This window comes from Bombus fervidus, chromosome 12 (genome assembly GCF_041682495.2).
Source record: "Bombus fervidus isolate BK054 chromosome 12, iyBomFerv1, whole genome shotgun sequence".
NCBI lineage: Eukaryota > Metazoa > Arthropoda > Insecta > Hymenoptera > Apidae > Bombus > Bombus fervidus.
Window position 1 is genome coordinate 6,236,885 of NC_091528.1, and position 24,362 is coordinate 6,261,246.

The window sequence follows — 24,362 nt, forward strand, 5'->3', positions numbered from 1 at the left end:
ACAACCGAGACGAAACTCAATGAAAAAGTAAAAAAGAACTCACAATAGCCAACGACTCGGTAATAAAAAGCTATGAAAATGCGCACAGTGCCGACCAAAAGTATTAGGACATCCGATAGTATTTGTTTTCATGATAGTTTTTATTTTCCAGTTACTCCGAATATACCGGGTTACTCAAAATTTTCACGTATTCCCAGGAAACTCGAAACTGGACAAACAAAGCTACATGGGGCACGTCAAATAAAACATCAAAAGTATACAACTTTCTACACAATATTTGACATGTAACACAATTTTCTACCGAGTCTGTACTTTTTTAACTATACTCTGAAAGATCGGAGTTTCCGTAAAAAGCCGCGCTGTGATTATAAATCTGGCATTTTGTTCGCGTAATTTTGTCCGGAGAGTTTTAAGAGTTCCGAGTAAAATTTATTGGAGCTTTTCGATAAAGTGGCTGTCCTAATATTTATGGCCGGCAGTGTAGGTCGAATTGAAAACGTACACGAGGAATCGGGTGACGTTATCCAGTGAAGGGAAGAGGCATCCTCCGGCTAATGCTCTCTATCCGTGGTACTCTATGGTAGCTCACTGCCGGTTCACAATCGGCGACGACGTCCGTGCCGGTTCTGCACGTCGACCGAACTGATCGCTCGCGACGGCCTCGTGGTAAGCCTCGCCACGGCCGCACTCGTCTCTCTTTTCTTCTTCGCCGGGGTCTTGACTGGCGATCTCTCCTTCGTCGTCGTCGTTGTCCTCCGAGAACGCGACGTGTCCCCGCCAGGAGGGGACAACCCGGAGAAGTGGCCTCCACTCTGAGCCGCTCTTGCCTTGTTCTGACTCACGATCCTCAGGTACAGTCGTTCCTGATAACACCACACGCTGCACGAATTGCTCTGATAAGAGCTTCTCCGTCGTCTTCCAGCCTCTCCGAACAATGCAGGATTCTTGCTCCATTCTACAGAACGCTGCCATTATTCTGTATTCTTCTTGCTCTATCTTTTTGTCTTCTCGTACGTGGGTTCACGAAAGTGTGTATTCGGCTGCTCGCGTATACCTTCTACGAACGTATTTTGTGAGTTGCATGGAACGTTTGCAAATTTCACTGGCATTCTGACGAGACTCGAGTTGTGCGTACCGCGTTGGTAAAGTTTGACGCGAAACTTACCGAAGTCTTACGTGTGGAAATTACAAGATTACTGAGGTAATTACAGAGATGGAATCACGCTTGACACGTATTATATGTTTCATATGGCTATACATGCTTGGTGTATATTAAGTTTTACTAAATATATCTTTACTGTAAATAATCAGTTTGGTTGATGATGACTATTCATGCCACGTATTAATTTTTTACTATCGGAAATATATCTTCGCAATAAATGTCTTGCAGCTTCCATATACATTTTCAGATTGGTTTCAAATTCGACCGATATAATCACGACTGTTGCGTCTCGTTATAGCGTTAATGAAGTTGCAGAACTACTCCTGTAACATATACGGCGATAACGGAATTTCAAAATGTTATGTAACACGTAAAATATATATATATAACATATTGTATAACGCATACAGATATCTTCGTGAGCCAGTGTAGGTTCACGAAATTCTTCTTTGTTCGCGGAGCTGAGACAGCGCGTCTTTGTTCGGATGGTTCTCCTCTGCCTCTGTTAATCAACGTCTTATTTTCTTGAGTTTTGTAGAGATTGAGGTGATCGCGGTTGTTAAAAGCCTGCGAACCATATTATTAGCATTATCCACGGAGATTATGCTATTAAAGTCATGATGGGAATATACGGACAGGCAATCTTTATACGGGATCTTGAATATGAGATTAAGAATTATGTCCGTAGAGAGGTTTCATTTTTATAGTTTTTCTCAGTTATTCGACGTTATGTAGGTCTATGCATTGTATTGGACGTCGTCAATTTCCATAATTAAAAAAGCGAATCCTACGACTTACGAGAGGCAGGAGAACTCAAGAAACGATGGAATTAAAAAAAGAAAAAAAAAGAAAGCAGGACAGACGAAGGTAGGATTGTTTAAGGAAAAGTAGCGTGATAGCAGAACTGACTGTACTGACGTGATACGGGGACATTTGTGAAGGAGAGAGAGGGCTTGCAGGGGCCACAGATCGGTACGCAGACCCAACTGCGAAACCTAACCTTCGATCGGTAAAAATTCGACCGGCGAATGGCTGGACCTTGTGCCCCGTATAAGTCTTTCGCAATATAGTTGGCACACGTGCGCGGGAGCCTGAAAGATCCGTGTAAAATCAGGCCCTTTGCCAATCTTAGGGTCCACCCACTACCCAATCTCTATATTTTTCCTGTCATCGAGATCCTTCTCATTCTTGGAAAATTGTCTTTAATTATATTCGTAGTTGCATCAACTATAGAGTCTGTTATACTATTCTTAGTAGATCTGTTTCCCCTTAAGAACTCGAAGTGGTTCTTTGTGCTGGCCTCGCTCAAGTTGTCCTTTAGCGATGCTGATTTTTGTATTTCCAACAGCATAAGAACAGACGTTCTGCTGTGATTATTGAATCACAATGAAATACAAATATATTGGAGAATTGAATAATTGAAGCATAGAATACGAGAACGAGGAGCATAGAGTAGGTGTACAGGAAAATAAAATTGCTGGAAGCAATGATTTCTAAATTCAACCCTCAAATTGGGGAGATCCTATTAACCCTTCGATGCATAGCGTTGCTATTTAACAATATATATACACTTACGTTAAACATACTTATTTTGTAAAAACGGTTGTTTGGTTTGTATTGAATACAATGTAATGATGTATTTCTTTCTTAGAATATTAGACGAAATATTACGCATTTATGACATGAGGCCGGAAGCCATCCTAAGCCAAAAGACGAGGAAATTACTATAGATAAAATGAAATAAATTTCCTTCTTCCCTGAGAATAGAATATTAATCATATACCTGTGCGATGAAACGAAAAAATTGACAGAGTAAAGTTAATGAATTTGTCTTCCGAGAGGCTGAAAAGGCCTTCGATAGAATACGTATATAAGTACGTAATCTATGTGCAATGATTTATGTACAATAAATTACGTTCTTCGAATCGAAATATATACTTCGATCCAACATATTGGTACAAACTGTCGGAGATTCTTTTAGCCGTAAGAAGTTAAATCATCGGTTAGTTACGGAAGTACAAAAAACACGTTAAAAATGTAAGTGTTCCAAGCACCACTCCTTAGCTGGTAACAAAAAATCTGAAGTGTTCGGCGAAGTGTAACCCAGCTTCGAGATCCAGGCAACTGGATATCCTTTCCAGAACGAATTGTTACACATCCTCTGTTCATAGTCCACGTTGTTGCAGTGGATGCAAGAAGCGTCGTCGAGAAAGAACTAGACGGTCCAGTTCCCTGTCAATAACTGGAGCGACGATGCCGGGTGAATCGATCTCATTGACACCGGATTTGCCAGGAGCTTCTAGCCTCGTTCTACACAAGTTGACCTACTGTTTCTTATTAACATCGTCTGTGGTATTATACCTCGTCGTATCCCAACATCCACGACACCGTTTTTTTCCAAAATTTCTCTCTCGCCTTCTTAATCTTTTGACTTTAACATATTCGTTGCTACTGACGCATATGGTGCGTCGATCCAATCTCTCTTTTCGCGATTCTACTAATTGTCGCATTTTAGCTTCTATTAGCTTCGATCGAGTAACGTAGAAAGACAGAGCTATCGTCGTGTATAATGCGTAGGTTCAATTATTTCGGCGATATCGATACAACTGGCGCAATTTTAGCTTCCGCGCGCTTCGATAAAATTACTCGGGAAAGCAACTGAAGCGATGGACAGCGCGTTGAAACGAAAATGAAATAAATTAAATCAATTAAAACAAGCGTCCCGATGGACTGTTTTCTAATAAATAAAAGAATGCAACTTTAGGGATGCGAATGTTAATCTTCATTAACTAATGGTAATTAATTTACTTTCTAAAATCTATAATTTCATTGTATTCCAAGGTTCAAGAATCTTCCATTTTTATACTGTCGTGATTTAATCAAGGCTGAACTCTTTCCTCAAATAAGGAGACTCTTTCTTCTTTCACTCTAAACTAATAATTTTTTTCCTCCTTGACACTAAAACGTTTTGATTTTTATTGTTAGAAATTTCCTATCTCTGTCAGACCAAATCTTGCACATTATCGTTATCGTTATGCAAATAACTTTCCATAAATTTCATTTCCCAAAATTCCTAAATCTTCTAACTTCGATAATTGTCTTACTCCTGCCACGTATTCGCATTTCCTCGGCTTTCGGTCTTCCACTCTGCGCAAGAAGCCGAGCCAACCCACAGACTGGCTGCTCTATCTCCATCTTCTCGAGCGTTTTCTGCGAAGGAGAGCGAATATCAATCAAATTATTACGGCAATCTGGTTCTCGTGACAGCCTCGGGAGCACTTCTAAGCACAATGCGGCGTGTCGTAATCCATCGATCGAAAGACGTGCGAACGCAGAGATCACAGATGCGCCGAGCGCTGCATTTTCGTCAAGGAGGATCGCGTTTACGGCATCCTGATGTCGTTATTAGAGGCGATGTGAGATTGTTAGGAAACTGGGCTGCATTTGCCAACTTTCGTACCGTATTGAACCTGCGGTTTTATCGAAAACAAATTTCACAGTGGAAGGGTGAGGATTGTCCCGTATCAGTTGGCGTTTTAAACGGGTTATCGGATATTCCGAAAAAGTTTGTGCTTTCCAAGCGAGGCGTGTAATATTTCCGCGGCTCGTTCATGTCTCATTTTCCATTTAAGGATATTAAATATTCAAATAATCCAAATATACAGATAATCATAATTATCCTTTGATTCGAATATATAATTATTAAATCACGTTGAAAATTATATAGGAATTTTCGACTCTTAAAGTTGCTTTTCTACGAGCATCTGACTCGTGAATTGACAATTTCCAACGATTGTATTATACGCAGACAGATATATAACGTATAATTAGTTGAACTATAACGTATAATTTTTGGGATGACTTTAGTTGGCTTTGCAGGCGGATGGAAATTAACAGACATTTTTTCAGCGCCGTTTCAGGGATAGAGTAACGCGACGAACGAACGCGAGAGACCGATGCTAACCGAGCACCGTGGTATCCCGCTATCAATATCGTCAGTGGGTCAGTTAACAACGGGGTCAGCCGAGGGCGAATCCGGACTGCGGGTCAACCAATCTCCTCGTGCGGTTCTGTCCTGCTGACAATGACTATTAACTGTATATGCACCCACAAAAGCAAATTTACGGGCATTGCAGCGACGTAACTTCCAAACTGTACACCCTTTTAACATTCACCCTACTCCTCCGCTATTTTATTCCAATATTTCTAGCTAACACTTCTTCGACGATCGTTATTCAATCAAATTAATGAACTATGCTTGCTGAATTTTCAGTAAACCTTGAATGTTTGATACTCTTGGAAATTGTTATTTACTATACTTATGATGATTAAAGTGTCTATTATTCCAGAATGAGATTCATCTTAATGTTTGAAAAAATTGTCCCAAAATGTTTGACGAGTCTTTTGAAGATGTTTGTCGATCGCGATGACGCAAGGAACATAGTGAATAAGGGCATTAACTCAGAGCGAATAACGCGGTATTGTTGATGCGATTATGCGAACTCCACCAGTGAATTCCTCCGGTAGAGCGTGCATACGGTACTGAGAAGGACAGGTCGTGAACGGTCCGGTTCCCATTCGGATGGAACTTTGTAGGCCTGACGAGCAGCCGAACATTGTAGTTAAGAATTTCTGTCGACCAAAGCTCCATCCTAATCTCCACTCAAGTCACGATCCAAACTTGTACCAAAACCTATACCCAAACCTTCACCCAAGCCACGACTCAAGCTTAGGACAAAGATTTTGATGGAAGTTTGAGCGAAGATTAGGACGAAGGTCTGAGTGAAACAAATACGTGTCTACAATATTTTTGGGTGTTCTTCAAGCGTAGAAAGTTTCATCTAAATCGGAGCCAGACCGTTTGTCTTCTTCCCCTGTGATTCAGTCACCTAGTAGTCGCTGTTTATCGTGCAACTGGATTGCGACTGAGATTAATCATGGCGACGCTCATCTCTCAGACTTCTGTCTCTCTTCAATCGATCTTGCAATACAAGAGTGCTATATCTGCAAGCGGATCGCAGATATCAAAATATCTGACTCTGGCAATCTGACTTTTAATTGACAGCAGTTCAATAACGGAGATGCTAGTTTGTGTTTGTACAGCGATCGCGTTAAGGTATGTGTGCATTTAGTGTTTGAATATCCGAGTCCCGATATTCGTTGATAATTTTCTAAATTGCTTTCGTTACATCTGTATGCAAATTTATTGTAGTCACGGCACTGACAGTTATTAAAATGCCAGGATATCGATGCCGGCTGTTGAGAATATGTTGCCTGACCTACGAGGGGGCACCGTTCCTCGGAGGCGATGCCCTGGCAGTTTTTCATTACCACAGATCTCTTGGGTACTAGCCGGAAGACCAGAGTGCACAATTACACCAGGTGGGGGATAAATAAGGAGTAGGTGGCAGAGCAAGATGAGACGAGAAACAAGACGGAAGTGGGTCAGCGGGACTGTCGGTCGTGAGGGTCCGGGTTCATTTTACCTCACCTCGAGAGTTACGACTCGCTCTGGCTAATGAAATAAAATATACGAGCTCTAACGTAATCGAATGAATTTTACCAAGGCCAAAAGAAACGTAAATACAATTTACTCGACCTATTTCCAAAATTATTTCCAGCTGGGCCATAATTTCGATCGACTTCTTTTAGTGTTCTATTTTGTGGATTTTAAATCGTTGCTGTCCAGGTTTCTGTAGTTGAAATAGCTCCTCTAAAATAAAAGCCCGATTTGGTGAAAAATAATCGACTTCAATTTCTTCGATAATTTTCATTTATATTTTATACATACATAGATTTCTTTGAATATTTACAAGTAGTTCTTTCATCTTGCGTTTTTTTTTTTTATTTCTTTGTTTTTTTTTTTGGAACTGCTGTCTGAGAGGAAAACCAGGGCTTCTCGAGTCTTAAAATTCGTTTTCCTCCCACAGTAACACTTAACTGCTAATGATTATTTTACACTCAACATCGATAAATACTCAGGTAGAGCTAATAAATTTTCTAGCGTTTTGTTAAGATCTTTTTCCCACCATTCTTCGTCTACTGCCATTCTTAATCACGCACCTCTTCCTCTTGGTTAGTCACATCTGTTGATATCGACACACAGACAGATTTCCGTATTTCCGTTGGAAATGCGTACCGTTCGCGTCCCTCGTCGAACGAGTACGCATTTTGGCAAAATATAGTAAAACTCTCTTTTTCATCTCTTCCTCCAATTCCCTACCATTCTTTTATTTTCTCGATAAAAAAATATCTGCATTGTATATTTTCGTTTAAACTTAGGTGGCCCCTCGACGCACGATACCACTGTTTTATTGTTTGAACGCGAAGCGAATCGAATTTTCAAGTTTCGTTTACGAAAGATAAAGGACGGATCTCCAATAGCGATGTCAACTTTTCTTACACTAATTATCATATAACGAAAATTGAGAAATTTATAACATTTCTTGTAGAATACTCAAGTCGCAGTTTTAAAATTCAATCATTGACAGAAATTTAAGGAGACGTATCGTCTTAGAATCTTAAAACATTGTATACTACACGAAGTATCGGACAGCGGTATCGTATGATTAGGGTGTATTTTACATTTTCCACTCTGCACCATATTTATCACCAACGCGTCGTCTAGGTCGCTTATTAGGAAGTCCTCGAGTGCCTGGAATTCTAACAAGATCGTCAACAGCTCGAAATCGATCTCGACACGCTCTTCTTCTCCAACTAAGTAGCAATAAAGAAGCAAACGACGTACAATGTTCGTTCGATGATATAAAAATTCTACAAACAGGAAATACTCTAAAACAGAAAATAAGTTTGAAGAACACGAAAAACAGCGAACACAATTATAATGTAATAAAGTAACCACGGTCTTGACGAGAATAAAAATCTTAATAGTCATAGTAATACTCTTTCTTTTATTTCTACGCAACAGTCTATAAGCCTCTTTTATCTGGATCACGTTTCTTCTACTATATTTTAATGCGTAATAGTAAATCTGCTCTAGTCGCAATCTTCCAAGAACTTTGAATGACTGATTCTCTTTGAATGTTCAGGGCGCTTTCATTTTTCCCATTACTTGCAAACAAGAAAACATTAATGGATAGAAATCGCTTCGTAGTAAAACAATGCAATGTTAACAGATCGAAGAAACCGATTCATAGAGAAGAAATCGTTTCGAAGATCGTATTTCTCCTGAACCTGGTGACAAAGGCTCAGTCAAGCAGAACTACTTGCTGAAATAAATCCTTGGGTGATTAGGTGGATTTAAAAATATAAATATAAAATTTCTTCTATCTCGAAAAGTTCGTGCTCTCAGTTCATTCTACGTGTCCAAGATTTCTTATTGAAATTGGGTAATCTTTTGGAATATAAAGAAAGTTGGGAATAAGAATAAGAAAAGATGTATCTTGCGCGTAGCTTGGACACGTCGAATACAATTGGGACAACAATGAGATTTCTTAAGCATGTGACTCGTTTATAACCGGTGACGCGTGTATATCGAGTAAAACACTGAGATCGGTACCTAAAATATAACAGTATAATATACCTTGAGTATTATCCATTCCCTTGGAACGCTATCTAGTCCATCAGCGCAAAATTACAGCAGTCGGATCGAAAACTCGTTTGGAATGTACTCCGGTTCGCCTAAACGCAATTTTAAATTCTCATCCTTTCAGACGATCGTCGTTCTTCCCTTTCACTTCCCTACTTAATTACGTGTAATTTAGTTAGAGCCTCGAGAGATACAATTGAAAATTTCTCGTGTAGCCAAGCGTTTATTTTATGTACATCTTAATACATTCTGCGTCTCGTGAGGCGACTGGGAATCTACGTCATTTATTTTGTATTAAAACGAATAAGAAAAATACAGTGGAGAAACAGAAAAATGTCTATAACGTCTATTTAATCTCGAATTACTACGAGACACAGAACGCATTATACTAAATGATCTTTGGCTTCTATCGCCAATTATTAATGAGACGCAGCGTTTCTTACATTGGTAGACATCGTGAACCGCGACAGGAATTCTTTTTTTTCCCTTTCTCGACGTACTTTCTATCTAATCACAATCTGTTTCTGTCATCTTCTCTTTCGTTACTTATGCTATAAATACGCGGTGTGCTTGCTGCTGTGCTCAAGGGCTGCAAGGACGTCTTGTTTCTGCCTCACGTACAACCTGCCCTTTTTCCAAGGATTCTGAAGCTGCAACAACTTGAAGTCATCTCTCAAGCAACGCTCTCTGGCACCGATCACAGCCACCAAGCAAAAATTCGGCAGCTCGTCAGCCGTGTAAATGGGCCCTTCTTGACCCTTTAACACTACCGCCATGTTCAGCTGCTTCACAACTAGATTCACAACTTCTCTGGCCGTGGTCCTCGGAGTAACGTGTAACTTGAGGCTGGTTCCGGAAGCCAGGCCGGTTTCGTAGGCCGCGTAAACCTGCAAAAATACCGGGTCTATGGTCAGACGATGCCGTTAGGTAATTTATAGACTGTACAGATACAAATTGTCTGCTGTAAAATCAGCATATGCAGTGACATTTAGGTGGCAGCGCAGTGACAGCACGTTGCTCGATGCATCTGGCTGTTGTTAACGACGAATAGTAAATTAAGTAAACGTTAGTGTTCAAAACATTTGAAAGAGACAGAAAAAAAAAAAGAAGAAAAAGATTGCTTACCTAATGGTAGTAACGATTTAAAATGACATAGATAAAGAGATATACAGCACGCATTCAGATCAAAGATTTTTATTTATCGTTAGAAAAATTATACCTAGATTAACATGGAAACAATCGTGTTACGTTAAGTTGAAAGCTCGGACGAAATTTCATGCTCTGCTAGATCGATAATACACGAAAAGCGTAATCTGGAAAGCGCATCTGAGCGAGACAAGCACTGAAACTTAGCGGTGTGTGACGGCTTACTCATATGTCTGCTACATCGGTCTGCACTAGAAGACCAAGTGAGCTGTTTTTAACTACAATCAGGTTAGACTTGTGTTCCCTACAAGGAAAAATATTATTTAAACTCAATGAGTAGTTTCCCAATAGGTAATAATAAGCTTTTGCGGTTTAGAATTGGAATAAGTGTTACTTTAAGGAAGCTTGCACAAGGAATAATTCCTTGGTTAATGGGAAACAACCGTGACAAATTGTACTAGCTGCTCCCAACATTATTACGATCGTTGTTCGTAATTGTAATCCCCCGTGAATCTTGAGAATGAAGCAACGATCATGTTGTAACTAGCAATAAGACGAACACGATTCTTTTCAGAAAAGAATAATCTTCCGTGGTGATTTCTGTCATAATATTTAACTACACAGGATCCCAATCCTGTTATTTCATTATATATTGACTCTTCTTCCATGTAAATTCTAATTTCTACTTGAAAAATTGATACTTGGAACTTGACAAATATTACCTGAAGAATGCCCGGCAGGGGAGCAGGCATTAAAGTTGCTTCGTCTTTCTCTTCCTCCAGTTGACTCTCCAAGGAACCAGTGGCCGTGGCCGCGACGCTAGCAGTGGGTTTGGTCGGTTTGCTCTTCGTATGTCCACTCTTTATGCAGACACTCGAGTTAGGCGTCGAATATTCGTCGCTACTTAGCGAATGCAAACTGTCGGAATTGGTGTTGCTGACACTTAACAGACTCGTCGTGTTTGTCATGGCTGTTGACACGCTTAGGAGCGAGCCACCATAGATCATAGGTTTTATGCTGAGTAAAGGACTGGTGCTGGCCGACGCGGATGTGATCGTAGCTGACCTATTTCTGGGACTGTGTTTGTATTTCGTTAGGATCAGAGTGTCCTCGGATTTGGAAGGCGGTAACCTGGTGTTCTGTAATGGTACCAGATGATTGTTGCTGCCAGTGCTGGTCGCGTTGCTTAGATTGCTGGGGCTGCTCATGGGTACTGTAGACTTTGCAGGCTCTGAACCGGCCGACACATTTGAAGTGTTGCTGCCCTTGCGAATATACTGGCCACTGGGCAATTGTTGTTCGCTTTTACTGAACTCCGTTGTGAGCAGATTTGAGGAAGAATTGGACATGTTAGGTCCTGGCCAGCTGCCTCGACCTGGACTAGATTTCACCAGCTTCGGATCGCGTGGCGGTAATTGGAGCAAACTTCTCTTTAGGCTGTTGCTGTTGCTTCTGTTTCGGTCGAGGCTGAGCAGGTGCTTCATTGAAATTCCAACTGTTTGTGACGAACCCTGTAGTTATGAATTATAGAGTTGTCTAATGCGATATACTTGGATTTTAAAGAATTTTACACAGATCACAGGATTGGTCAGTTCAACTTACGCTCTGCTGCGAAGAACCGCGATCTCTAGCGAACGTGATCACGTCTATGAGCCACCTGGCTCCTTTCCACACGGTGTTTACTTGAGTCTGTAGATCTTGCAGCCTGGCCAACTTATCCTTCGCCACGCTTAATTCCAGAGAACTGAAGGCTTCTCTGTGGTTGTACTGAGCTTGTGCCGTGTCGAGTTCAAGAATGCAACTTAGTCTTGAATATCTGTTGATCACATCCTTCTGATAGGTGTTTAAGTGAACCATCTCGAATACTTGGATGGGCAACGAGAGAAGATCGCCACGTTGAAGAAGGATCTCTCTGGTTCCAGGCACGCAACAGGCGGTTTCTGCAGGAGGCACAGCGATCAGAAAGGACACATCGTGAGTCAGATCGATAACTTCGGCGTCGTAAAGTCGATGGAGCAAAGAGTCTTCTGGACTGATTTCCATGTAATTGAATAATCGCCTTGCTGTAGCAGCGACCAGGTCGACGAACAATTTCTGCTGTTCTGTACCTTGGGCCTCGTTTGTCACGTTTTCTTTCTCTTCACAGTCCTTGACAGACGCGTCTGATGCGTGAATGCGAGTTATCCTTTTCAGATAATCCCACTCCTCGCTATGGAAATATAAATAACAATGATTAATAAATCCGCAAAGATACGTATGAAGGTACTATTTTCGTCGATTCAATACTTACGCAGAGACGTGTGGGTTGTCACGGATCTTACAATGAGGCAAAACATTAGGTGATTTTGCGGGTACTACGACTTGTATAAGATCGACGCTACTCTGCATCTTCAGATAACCAAGATAAAGCCCCTTTGATAGCTTGATACTGCTAACTTGGTGGTATGTCATCTGTTCCTGTATACTGGCTATTAAAATATCCGCTACGTTACTATCTTCGTGAATAATGACTTTCTTCGTGACTTTGCTGAGTGGCAACCATCTGCTATTCAACACTGAGATCAACTTCGGGGATTTTACGTAATTCACTGTGGAGAAAACCAGGGTGCCTTGAACGTCTCTAATGGGTTTATGGTACAGCTGACCAATGTCTTGTATACATAGCGCTGCCTATAAGAACCAATGACCAAAAATTACTCATCAATCTGTAATTCATTTTAATCTTTAACAAGTGTTTAATAATTTTATATAATAGGAAACAAACCTGCATTTGTGCAGCAGCCTGTAAAAGCTTTATCCTGAAGTGATTCGTTGAGCTGCTGTGACTTTTCTCCATATTTTGACGGAGAATTTTAACATCGTCCCAAGTGCAGCCCACTTTCATCAGCCAATGGAAGTCGTTGTAAATACAGCTAGGGTAAGTCTCATCGACTTCGATCACAGGCAAGAAATCCTCGTTCGTTACCAATATTTTATCCTCGTGATAGAGTAAACAGGCGAGAAAGACGCCGCGTCTTAGATTCTTCTGAAACTTGCTGGTGGCCGAGAAGAGCTGTTTTATCGTTGTCTTCTTCTTGTGATTACGCCTCTGCACGGCCGGCGTTTCTTGAGTGTACTCTGGGCGCCTGATATCCGTGAATAAAGTATTCAGCTGCTCCAATCGGCCGGCAAACCTTGGCACTCTGCCATCGATGTCTCTCCAGCCTGGAACAATAGTTATGTGTCTTCACTTTGAGTTTTAAAAACCTCGATAAACCAAACGACCGGTGCGTGTGCAATGCAAATTCTAAATTTAACTCGATTCGAATGCAATCGAGCGAAATCTAGGTGCGAGCTAAATGTGGATCAGATTCGAGATCGATTTCGTTCTGTACTTTCCAGCTGTGTTACTCGATCTTTTATATGTAAAAGACAGGTGACAAGTTACATGTCCTATCTTTTATAGAAGGACAATTTTAAAATTCAACATTTGCAGAGTAAATATGTATTTTTCTTACTTTCTTGAACAATTTAAAAAATATCAATATTGAACATTATTTATGTAGACTAATATCGATTAAACTAACATAACAATTAAACATATTCGTTTCTTATAAGAAACTTATACTAAGATTTATATCTTCAAATCTATTAGATTAGTTCTAATTATTTCATACTGAGATACTATTTTTCAGCCATCAAGTGGCACAAAGGTCAGGAAATTAACAAAGATAGCCTTCTGTATACACCCTTCATTCGTAATGCATTCTATAGAAAAGAAATAAAAAAAAAAAAAAAATGATCGTACTGCTAGGTGTTACGTGGGCGGGAGTCGAGTTCCTGAACCTGCTGTAGCCCTTCAAATTGCCAGCAGCTGCTCGAAAATAATACTTCTGTCCCTGAATCAGATCGTCAATCCTGCATTCCCTTTGTTTCATATCTAGCACCTCTCTCTCACCACAGATCACCGAGAAATCTTCTTTGATACTCCATTGGACTTTAAATTTCGTGCAGATTGGAGAATCATGAGAATCTGGCTCTTGAAACCTCACTGTTACAGAATTTGTTCCTGTGACGTCCACTGCGACCAAAAATGGCATGTCTGGTGGTCCTGAAATAGATTAGTATTGTCAATTTTATTTAAAAATGTTCTACTCTCGTATTAGCCGCTAATGTTTATGCAATTTTGGAAGGTTTAATTGCGTACAAATTTTACAGAATGCATACAATTTGCAAAAAAAAAAATTTTTTTTTTAATCGCGTTGAAAAAAATATAAAATCGCATAAACATCCGTGATCTAATTATTACTATCATATCATGAAAATGATACTTTTGAATGACTTACTCGCTTGATCGAATCCAAGTAACATTTTTCTAAGCGCTCTAGCTCTTCTTTCCCACAAAGCAAGTTGCTTGTCCTCCGCGCTACCGCCGCATCCCGTGAGATTGTTGTGCTGCGACGAAAAACTTGATCTATGACTGCTTGGTGGTTCCAGGAGGGTAGTCCCACCGCTGCCGGAAGTACTGCCGCCGAGTTCTTGAACTCTGTGTTCAGCCTCCAACAGCAACGAAGCCAAGTGACTGCCCAGCGACTCTGGAGATTTGACTGCGCAAACAGAATCAAAACGATTGCTTGTGAAAGTTCAATATCAAAGGAGGTTCGAGAAAAACCAAAGAAAATTGCAGAGAAATGAAAGATAAGTTTTCAATTTTTGAGAGTTTAAGTATCCCTGTAGAAACGTCTCTGGAGAATTAAATCGAAGTTCAGAAGAGAACCAAGACAGGCTTTTATAATTTATGAGACAATTTTATAAAACCAGAACCAGGAGAATCTCTCGTATGATACTAAAACTCCACAAGATTTCTTTACATAATCATCCATCCCACTATGCTTACATCAACTGATATTTTTAAAAAAAGAGGATGAATATAAAAATTCCTTATTTGCATCTCCGAATCTCACGAACTCGCAATTTCGCAAATTACGAAGCAAAATGAGAACTACAACAAAAAAATAAAAAATTTCTGGCAGAGAAGGCCAATTTTTCACGCGTTACGAATGGACTTTGTTAGGAAACAATTTAACTCTCCGTAGACCGGTGGAAAAATTACGGAAGAGAGAAAAAAAAAGGAGAAATAAAAAAAGTTGGTAGACGAAATTCAAGAGTGGACTATCGAGGAAACGCGTAATCGAGTCAATTGCACGAATCAACGTGGTTTGTGAGCGGAGAATAGTGCAAAAATCATCCGGCTAATTGAGCCGATTCAACTCGTACCCGGTGTTTATGAATGTAAAATCTGCGGTGGTTCGCATCCGGGACAGACGGTTACGTCGCGATCGTTTAGCCACAATTGTGTCCACATCGGATATCGATTTTCACTTTCTGTCGAGGGACTTTATCTCCGATCGGGTCATTTTACAACTTTCCATGTGGTTTCTGACAGTAACGGGAGATTAAGATATCGATGACGAAATAATTTTTATTTCCCTTCATTCATAAACTCAGTTTGTTACAGTATGGCTATTTCTGTTCAAAAAGAATTCTCTAAAAAATTTGATCCAAACTAACGAGACGAAGATCAAGATAAAAGAAGCAGGAGAAACGAGTCTCCCTCCAGTTTCTAAATGACGAAATGTGAAGAAATAATTGAAAGAAATGTTTCGGATGAATTAAATTTAAGTTTAGAAATCTGGGGAAAGACCATGACAAGTGTTTCATTTTTGTAAGAGATTAATTGCACTCGCAGAAATTTTGCCAAAGTATTATTTACACATTTCGATTAATACAAATCTTTTGAGAAAAAGCGAAGACAGATCTTTATCTTTCACGAGGTCAAGTGTATTCGAAAGTGCTTTTTAAAGTGTAGACTTCGATTGATAAATATTCGAGAAAGACCAAAGGCAAATTTTTGATTTTTAAGAATAGAAGATAGAAGAAATTGGTCTAAAGAATCGGAGCTAAATTAATAAAACTGTTAGGAAGAAACCAAGACGATATTTTACATTATATAATAAAAAAAATCTTGATTTTTTTTCGTTGAAGATTACATCACGCTTTCACTTTAAATAAAACAGACTCGTCCGAGAAAAGTGGAGATTTTAATTCAAGAGACTTTAATGCCAGCATAAATCAGATTGGTAACAGCGTTACATCATTAAAATCTCCGAAGTAAACAAACGAGTATTACATTGTAGAACGCGTAAAACGCGTAAAGCGATGGAATTCCATTATAAAAGTAATTTCACTCTCGTAAGGAAGATTACTCGTCTTGCGTAAATACATCAGATTCGCTTAACCGTTTCAATTGAAATTTTAATCGGTGAATATTAACTTTGGCTAGAGTGAATTACGCTAGAAATTAAGGGAATAACAAAGAGTAAACGAACACGGGTAGAAAATTCGATGTACGCATACTATAAGATGTGTATGTATGTCGAGACCAGAAATGTTGCTCAAGCCAATATATTTTAAATTTTAATTGAAATTTTATCTTGTATTTTGGCGCCTCTTTCTTTTAATGTGTCTAATAAATAATAATTATTTCTTTGAACATATGTTTCAATTTAATTAACAGAAAATTTAAAACCAAACACATTGTTAGAGTTCACTTTGATTGAAATTTTATTTTGTATCACGTCACCTCTCGTTTCTTTTACGTCCAATGAATTATATTATTTCTTTGAACGTATGTTTCAGTTTAATTAATAGAAAATTTGAAAGCAGACATATTTTTGGAGCTAACAGGCTTCTTGCAATATTTCATATTTTAATTGGTATCTTTTTGTCCCTTCCTTTTAACAGGTCTAATGAAGTGTATCTACTAGTTTAACAATTCATACAAAATTGAATACCAAACGTGTTATTGAAATTATTTTAATCATCTTTTTATCTGCTTTTTTCAACACCGCTAATAAAGAGTATTTCTTCAATCTTTTTCAACACATGTTGCAATTTAATTAATAAACTATTTGAAACCAGAGATATTGCCGAAGCTAATATATCTTTTGCAATATTTCATATTTTAATTGGTATCTTTTTGTCCCTTCCTTTTAACAGGTCTAATGAAGTGTATCTACTAGTTTCACAATTCATACAAAATTGAATACCAAACGTGTTATTGAAATTATTTTAATCATCCTTTTATCTGCTTTTTTCAATACCGCTAATAAAGAGTACTTCTTCAATCTTTTTCAACGCATGTTGCAATTTAATTAATAAACTATTTGAAACCAGAGATATTGTCGAAGCTAATATATCTTTTGTAATATTTCAAATTTTAATTGAAATTTTATCTTGCATCTCGTCGCCTCTGCCTTTTCATATGACTAACAATAAATAATTGTATCGCTTCTCTGTACATATGTTTCAATTTAATTAATAGAGAACTTGAAACCAGACATATTTTGAGAGCTAACACGCTTGTTGTAATATTTCAAATTTTAATTGAAATTTTTATTTCTATCTTTTTGTCCCTTCCTTTTGACAGGTCTAATGAAGCGTCATCTATCATTTTCACAATTCATACAAAATTGAATACCAAACATATTATTGAAAGTAACATCTTTGTCATGCTTTAGACAATCTAGGATAGACGATCAGATAGTAACCGATTGTACGAGTATTTCAGAGATTATCCTGGAAGATTAGATTAAAATGAAAAAGCGGTATCGTAAGGGCGATATCACATTAATTTTCGTCGAAAAGCGAAAGAAGAGAAGGAAGGTTGTAGAGTTTAATTATCAGCGGAGCGAGATTCTACGCTTGCGATTACACTTGTAAATTGGCAGATGAGGAGAAAGGCTCGGTGGAAAGTTTCCTCGCTTCTTTTCACAAGCCTCGAATTCTCGTTATATTTTTTGTTCCATCGCGGTCGAAACGCAATAAAGCTCGACTACATTTTTATTACAGACTGCGCAATACTAATAGGAATTCTATCCTGTTCGGCTATTCCACCCCCTCCCGTTTTTCATCACTAAAAATCGCTACGGCTTTTTTTTTCTCTTTAATCCCTCTCCAACTTTTAGGTCACTATGAATCCATCGTGCAATCTTTTCGAATTTGGTCGTTCGCCACGTACACGAGTAAACTTTCACATCGAACTATATATTTTTCGGATCTTGTTCCCTGTAGCCGTGAACCAACTGAAGCTATCAACAAATTATCTCGCGAGTGGAAAATAAAAAGATTTTAGGGTTTCCTTCTATTCATCAAACTTCTCTGCACTTTTTTTTACTCTGACCATACAAACGATAAATTTGCAAGCGTATTGTTTTCCGAAACAGAGACGACCTATCGAGAGGCCTTCAATTTATCTGCTTTTCCACACCGAAACTGCCTGTATCGAGATTTTTCGCCAAAGAAGCGAAAGAACATCGATTTAATTCGACAAAATAAACGACTCCGCAAACGCTGTAAATTTTTGAAGAATCTTTCCGAAGTTTCTCATTTTCTGCGTATTTTTACTTTCTACCCCGATCTTTCCCCCATGGACGAAGAAATCGACGAAGAAAATTTCTAAGTCCTTTACTTATGAAGTTTATAATTCCTATCTCGCGTATAACAGGAGTACCGGTCGGTTATGAGAGGAGAAGTTTTTAATCCTTAAAGGCTATCATGCGAGAAGCTATCATCAACTATGAGAGGAGAAGTTCCCAACCCTTAAAGGCTATCACGAGCCAGAGAGTTCATCTCGCTACATCTTTTTTAGATTAAAAATTAAGAAGTGAAATTAAATGTTTCACTATTACTAGATGATACTGGTGAGGAACATTAGATGGAAAACCTAAGAGAAAAACTTCAGCGTGCGATGGTCTTTAAGGATCGAAAACTTTCTCTCTCTCTCTCATAACCGAGCAAAACTTTTGTTGCAAGAAGAGATAGTTATATTATTAAATTATGAAATTTATTACTGAATTACAGATTCCCTTTTTCGATTCTCCTTTGCCGGAACCTGAAACAGTTTCACGTAATACAATTTCACGATAAAACGTTCAAGTAAAAAATGTTCATAGTCTAATGATAACCAAATGAAATAAAACTTGAACGATATTAACACATAGTAAGTATTATGTACTTTTATAGCCAAGTGACGCGAGAGTTTAATAAAATAAACTTCGTCGAATCTTCGTTCTTGTAAATTCGTATATTAACAAAAATTGAGAAACCGATTGATCAGATGATATAAGAATTTACATAGAGTTTAGACGAGCAAAAGAAATAACGATAAATATACAATTTGAAATTAAATTGAATTAAATTACACAATGGCAATGTTATCGTTAAACCATACTTCGTAGAATACAACGCTGTTGAAGATTTAAAGTTTAAGGATGTTAAAGGAAATTTCGCGCTGATCGAGAGCTGGATAAACGTAACAAACGGAATTTCCAATTGAGTTCCTGTGTACTTACACTGGTTACCCTCCTGTGCGCCGAACGCGACCAGCATTTTTGCAAGCGGCCTATTGTTGCTGAGCACCGCAACATCCAGGGGTGACAGGCCGTCGCTGTTCACGCTGAAAGAATTCAATTCACACCGACGTTACTCCTGAGAAAATATTAATTGCGATCTAACGCCAGATCATTGCAAAAATCACGCTAAGGTAATTTATCATATCTAACGATTCATCGATGAGATTTCCTTTGAATGAAAAAAAAAAAAAAAGTAGCAAAAAGAGTCTAATACGAAAAATACACGAATGCGATATATATATATATATATATACGCATAGATTAAATAAATCGTAAAATCCATGGAAAATTCCAGCGGATACCATGTGCCCGCGTTCGAACGGAAAATAAACGGTTATGCCTATTTCCGTGAGGTAATCGTCATCAATTTCGTTCCGGGATAAACGTGCTTTCGCGAACTGCCATTAGTAAACTGGGACAAAGAGAGAAGAAGTGGATAAACGGATTATCGTAGCAGCGAATGGACATTCAGCGACGATTACGACGCATGTACACCGATTGCAATGCAAACGTCGACTCGCGGATCGCGATCATTCGATTACGCATCGAAAGTTTGTCATTTCGTATTCCATTCGTTGCGTTCTTTGATATTCATCTTTGATATTATTTTAATTAAATTAGCTGTCGCGACCTCTTTGAAAATTGTGTAGCTGAAATATGTCGCAAAAGGTAAGCAATGACGGGTATACTCGTCAAACATAGAGTAGCTGTGGCTGTAATACAGGCTTGTAATATAGAATGATGTTGTAATGAAACGATTCTTTTATTTTTTAACTTTGTTACTACAATTTGCTGCAACTATGCAAATTGTAATTTAAGCAGCAAATTGTAAGTATCTTTTAAGCACGACGAGTGTACTCGTCAGAAACAGCTAACCGATAAACAGGTTAATCGATACATACAGGGTGGTAAGATAAGATCAGAAGGATATTCGAATCGAGCTAAGTAATTTTCTCTGCAATTTGCCAAATTCCGTTATGAACAATTTCTAAGTACTTGAAGCAATTTATCGGCGTTAAAAAATGTAACATTCGAAAGTATTTTTATATTATCGATTCTTACGCGAAGCATCTGATTTGAATGAAATTTGGATGAAACTTTGTAGGTTTGAATAACAGCCAACTATGGTACATACATTAATTTTATTACTCGTCAGGAAAGTAATTTTATCTTTTTTTTTTTTTACGTGAAAATGAAATACGATCTTTTACCAAATAATATCAAAGACAACTAATGACGCGAAGTTCAATATCGATAAGATGTTGAAGCTTAGATGACTCAAGTATAATCGACGTCGACTGATTAGAATTTAAAACACTGAATTTGGTAAAAATGTGAACAGTGACCTGTTCGTTCGAGGGATCACCAAAGTTTCATCCTTTTCCTTACGGACTATTTTTCTTGTGAAAGTACGTGTCAAAGAGGAAGTTTCAAACTCCTATTTGTTCTCTCCGGATTGTTCTTTGAATAACAGGGACTTGACTCCGGTACTTCAGAGTATTTCTATATTAAGTTTCCATAAAATTGCATAAAAATCTACGATCAAATTTCAATTTGCAATTATACCAATTCTGCGACACGCTGTACAACAAAGGACGGAAAAACAATTAACACGCGTTACGTTACGTATGACAACGGAACGTTGCATCCAAGTAACTTTCGACTTAAGTAGATTACATATCGGATGAATAGTTATTAGCGCGCACAGCAAGCTCACTGTGGAATATCTGCGTCTATGGTGTCCATTTACTCGACTAAATCTAATTATCGTCGGGGATTGCAACATATCTAACGAGCCTTATGTTACGGATCGATACGATTACAATGTAGGAACCGTGTAACGTGTCGAAATGCGTACGAAGGGTTTGTCTAGGCCCTAGACAAACGGACGTTGCATCGAACGCTAATTAACGCGAGCTAACGTACTACAAGGCACCGAGCAAATTGGAATTTACTGTCTCGTGCTTCGACTTTGTCCCGTTCTGCTTATATCAAGATCCACCGATAGGCTAACAAACCGTGTATCGATGTGCCAGTGAATTTTATTCGAATAGAATTTTACGAGGAATCGTGTTTTATGGTAGCAACTCCTCGTAAATGTTCACATTGTCTTTGTCGTGTTTAGCGGTTCGCTGAGTCGAGGAATTTTACGTGCAAAAGTAAAATTTGATGGAAAAAGTCAAGTTTCTTCGTTATATACTATACTTTGTTATGGTTAGACTGCGGGTTTTTATGCGCATTCGTATCTTTACGAATATAAGTAAAAATGTTGAATTTCGATAGGAAACTGTTTTACCTACCGAGCATTACGGACAAACACTGTGCTTTGGGTATTTTACATATTTGTTGTATATTACGTGCATTCTCGCAATTGTGCAAAATGCAATTCTGCATTTTCAAGTTTCCTATAAATGCATAAAAATTCGCAGTCTGGTTAAAGCATCGTCGTGTAGGTTTAATGTAAGAGATTGTTGCTTGACATAGTTTGTAAGAGAGGATAAAAAAGAAAGAATTACAAAGAAATATAGATGAAGTCAGTTTGGTATAATACAGGTGAATACTATGGATGAAATGTAAAAAGATAATTGATAGGTGCGGTAAAGGTGTGCACCTTACTTGATGGTATTAAGTGCTTGATTTGTGAAACATATAGTGGCAAACAAAAGAAAGTTTATAAAATAGGAAGTATAAAGGTACTACAATCTTACAAAATGGATATAGAATTTAATGAAAACACATGTATATCATAGAATAGATGATAGTTACAAATATGATAATATGAAATCGTTAGCATGAAAGTTACTAAAATTCATAGTGTATCAATTTTAAACTCTCCTTTATTCGCCACTGTATATCAGTTGCAAATACGGAATATAAATAAAAATGAATATTAATAAATTCAGAAAAATCTCTCCCTTCTCTGCACGCTCTACCTTTTTCCCAAGTTACGTAACACGTTGCACACTTTTGCAAGTAAAACTGCAAAACTGAGAACACGCGTGCGACAGACCAAGCCCGATATTACATTCGATTCGACGTACCAAGTAATATATCACAATGACATGAAAGCGATCATCGAAAATAAAATCGAATCACTGCGGAATTCGACATGGAAAAACGAAAACACGACGATAGACGTCCATTTAGTCCGAGATGATATTTTTCAAAAATAGACCTGCAAATTCGTTGGGCAGCAAACATCAATCGATATTCATAAAGGACTGAGAATAGGTCGAACAAGCTTCGCCCACTTCTGCTTTATCGCGAAAGAAAGACCGAAAAAATATAATATTTGCAACAAAAAAGAAAAGAAAAAATCACTGTAAAACGCTTACTACGTTGGGTGCCTGAAATTTCAAAACGAAAGGAAACAACGTAACATTCCAGGCAACTATAAGCCGATCCTAAACAAGACGAAAGTATTAAAACGTGTCTGACAGTTTCTCAAAAAGACACAAAGCTCTTCTAACTAATCTAAAAAATATAAATATATATATATTTATATTTATATTGCATAATGTAAGGCGCTAATAATCCTCGGAGATGGACGAAGCTGTAAATAAATAAATTAAAAGAAGAAGCTAATATTAATATACTTTGTAAGTATAATAAATCTATAATATAAAATATAATTTCAACAAAAGATCGAATCGATCGAAAAATCTCTATCACGAGAAAGTAACATTTGGGCCAGGACCACGCGCTTTTTATTTTGAACGAATCGAACTTTCGCTACGCTAGAGCAGCGAGAACTAAAGAGAGGTTTTTGTTTTTCAGAAAAAAGGGGCAGCTGGAAATTTCCTCGTAAATTCTTAACTGCGATCCGAGGAGAACGATATCTTTCGCTCTCGTTGGCAGGATACGTTTTTCCACGTGGAATCGACCATCAATTTCCTGTATCGTAAATTGTTATCGAGGATAGAAAAAGAAATTAGGTCTCGGAAAACAGATCTGAATATTTTTCCGCTGAATTTCTCTCGTTCCATAATTTCCACGAATAATCGAACGGATCAGCCATGCGAAAATCAATGAAAATTTCCCTGTTACTCTTCTGGCGGTATGATTTGTGAAAAAATAAAATATCTATAGTTATATCGAAATAATAGTCTTCAATTTTCACTGAAAATTTAATAGAACGTGTTACTTCAAAATTTGTCGTGTAACATTAGAGAAGGCAGATCAAAGACATCACTTTTGCTAGTAGATACAATTAATTGGCGAATTTCTTTTTCATTTATGGAAAATCTAAAAATGAGCATAATAATAGGTCTACGAAAATCAACAAAATATTTGAAGTATGAAATAGATCTCTTCTTATATTCTATTTCTTTAATTATGTTCACGAAAATATATTCGTAAAAATATTTTCACATATATTTCTACGTTTGCAAGGACTAAAACCGACCTACTTTAAACTAATTCGTCTTTATCAGCTTTTAACAAGGCTAGTTTCTATTCGTTAACAGAAAATTTAAGAATTGAGAAATGCACGCGTAATATACAAAAATATGTAAAATGTTTAAAGTAGAACACTCGTCATAATATAACTCAGTAGCAATTCCTCAATTATGCTCATAAGAATATTAATTTGCATAGATAATTCACAGACCAAATAACGATTATAAAGGTTTCTAATTAATTGTCCACATGATCAACCACGATTAAGACGATATAAATAATTACAAAAGAGAATAATTATCAGGTAACTATAATGATTTTAAAAAATCGATAAACGTTGAGAATAGGAATCGAGTGCTTGTTTCAGAGGATCCATCGTCCAATCCTATGTTAATTGGCTTGTTTTCTGGGGCTGCCGGCGAAATTAATTAACAGTTGCAATTAACCTATATCAGAATCACGTGCAGTGCCATCGTTGGCCGGTTCTTTGCCTCAGTCATCGAACCAGCGCGTTATATCGCCAACATTTTTCCCATTTACAAAGTGTTACATTTTTGTTTTTCCGGTTGTGCGTGAGAAATTCATTCGAAATGTATATTCTTCACTGCACGTGAAGCATGTATTATTAAAACGTTTCCAAACGGACCGTGAAAAT

The 24,362-nt window shown here is 37.9% G+C and overlaps 1 protein-coding gene across 12 annotated transcripts in view; it reads right to left on the bottom strand.

The window, feature by feature from the left end:
* Positions 1-6,917: 6,917 nt before the first annotated feature.
* Positions 6,918-24,362, bottom strand: part of Wake (ankyrin repeat and fibronectin type III domain containing protein wide awake) — a 191,227-nt gene continuing 173,782 nt past the window's right edge. For 11 of the 12 annotated variants that reach the window (XM_072014363.1, XM_072014367.1, XM_072014362.1 and 8 more), the window contains 8 exons: positions 19,250-19,353; positions 14,183-14,443; positions 13,645-13,947; positions 12,622-13,061; positions 12,148-12,527; positions 11,460-12,066; positions 10,580-11,368; positions 6,918-9,598 (listed from right to left, as the gene is read on the bottom strand). In XM_072014363.1, the coding sequence (XP_071870464.1) occupies positions 9,263-9,598; positions 10,580-11,368; positions 11,460-12,066; positions 12,148-12,527; positions 12,622-13,061; positions 13,645-13,947; positions 14,183-14,443; positions 19,250-19,353 (3,220 nt within the window). In that variant the 3' untranslated portion in view covers positions 6,918-9,262. Of the gene's footprint in view, positions 9,599-10,082; positions 10,162-10,579; positions 11,369-11,459; positions 12,067-12,147; positions 12,528-12,621; positions 13,062-13,644; positions 13,948-14,182; positions 14,444-19,249; positions 19,354-24,362 lie in introns of all 12 variants that reach the window. The other variant, XR_011801263.1, reaches the window with a different exon arrangement.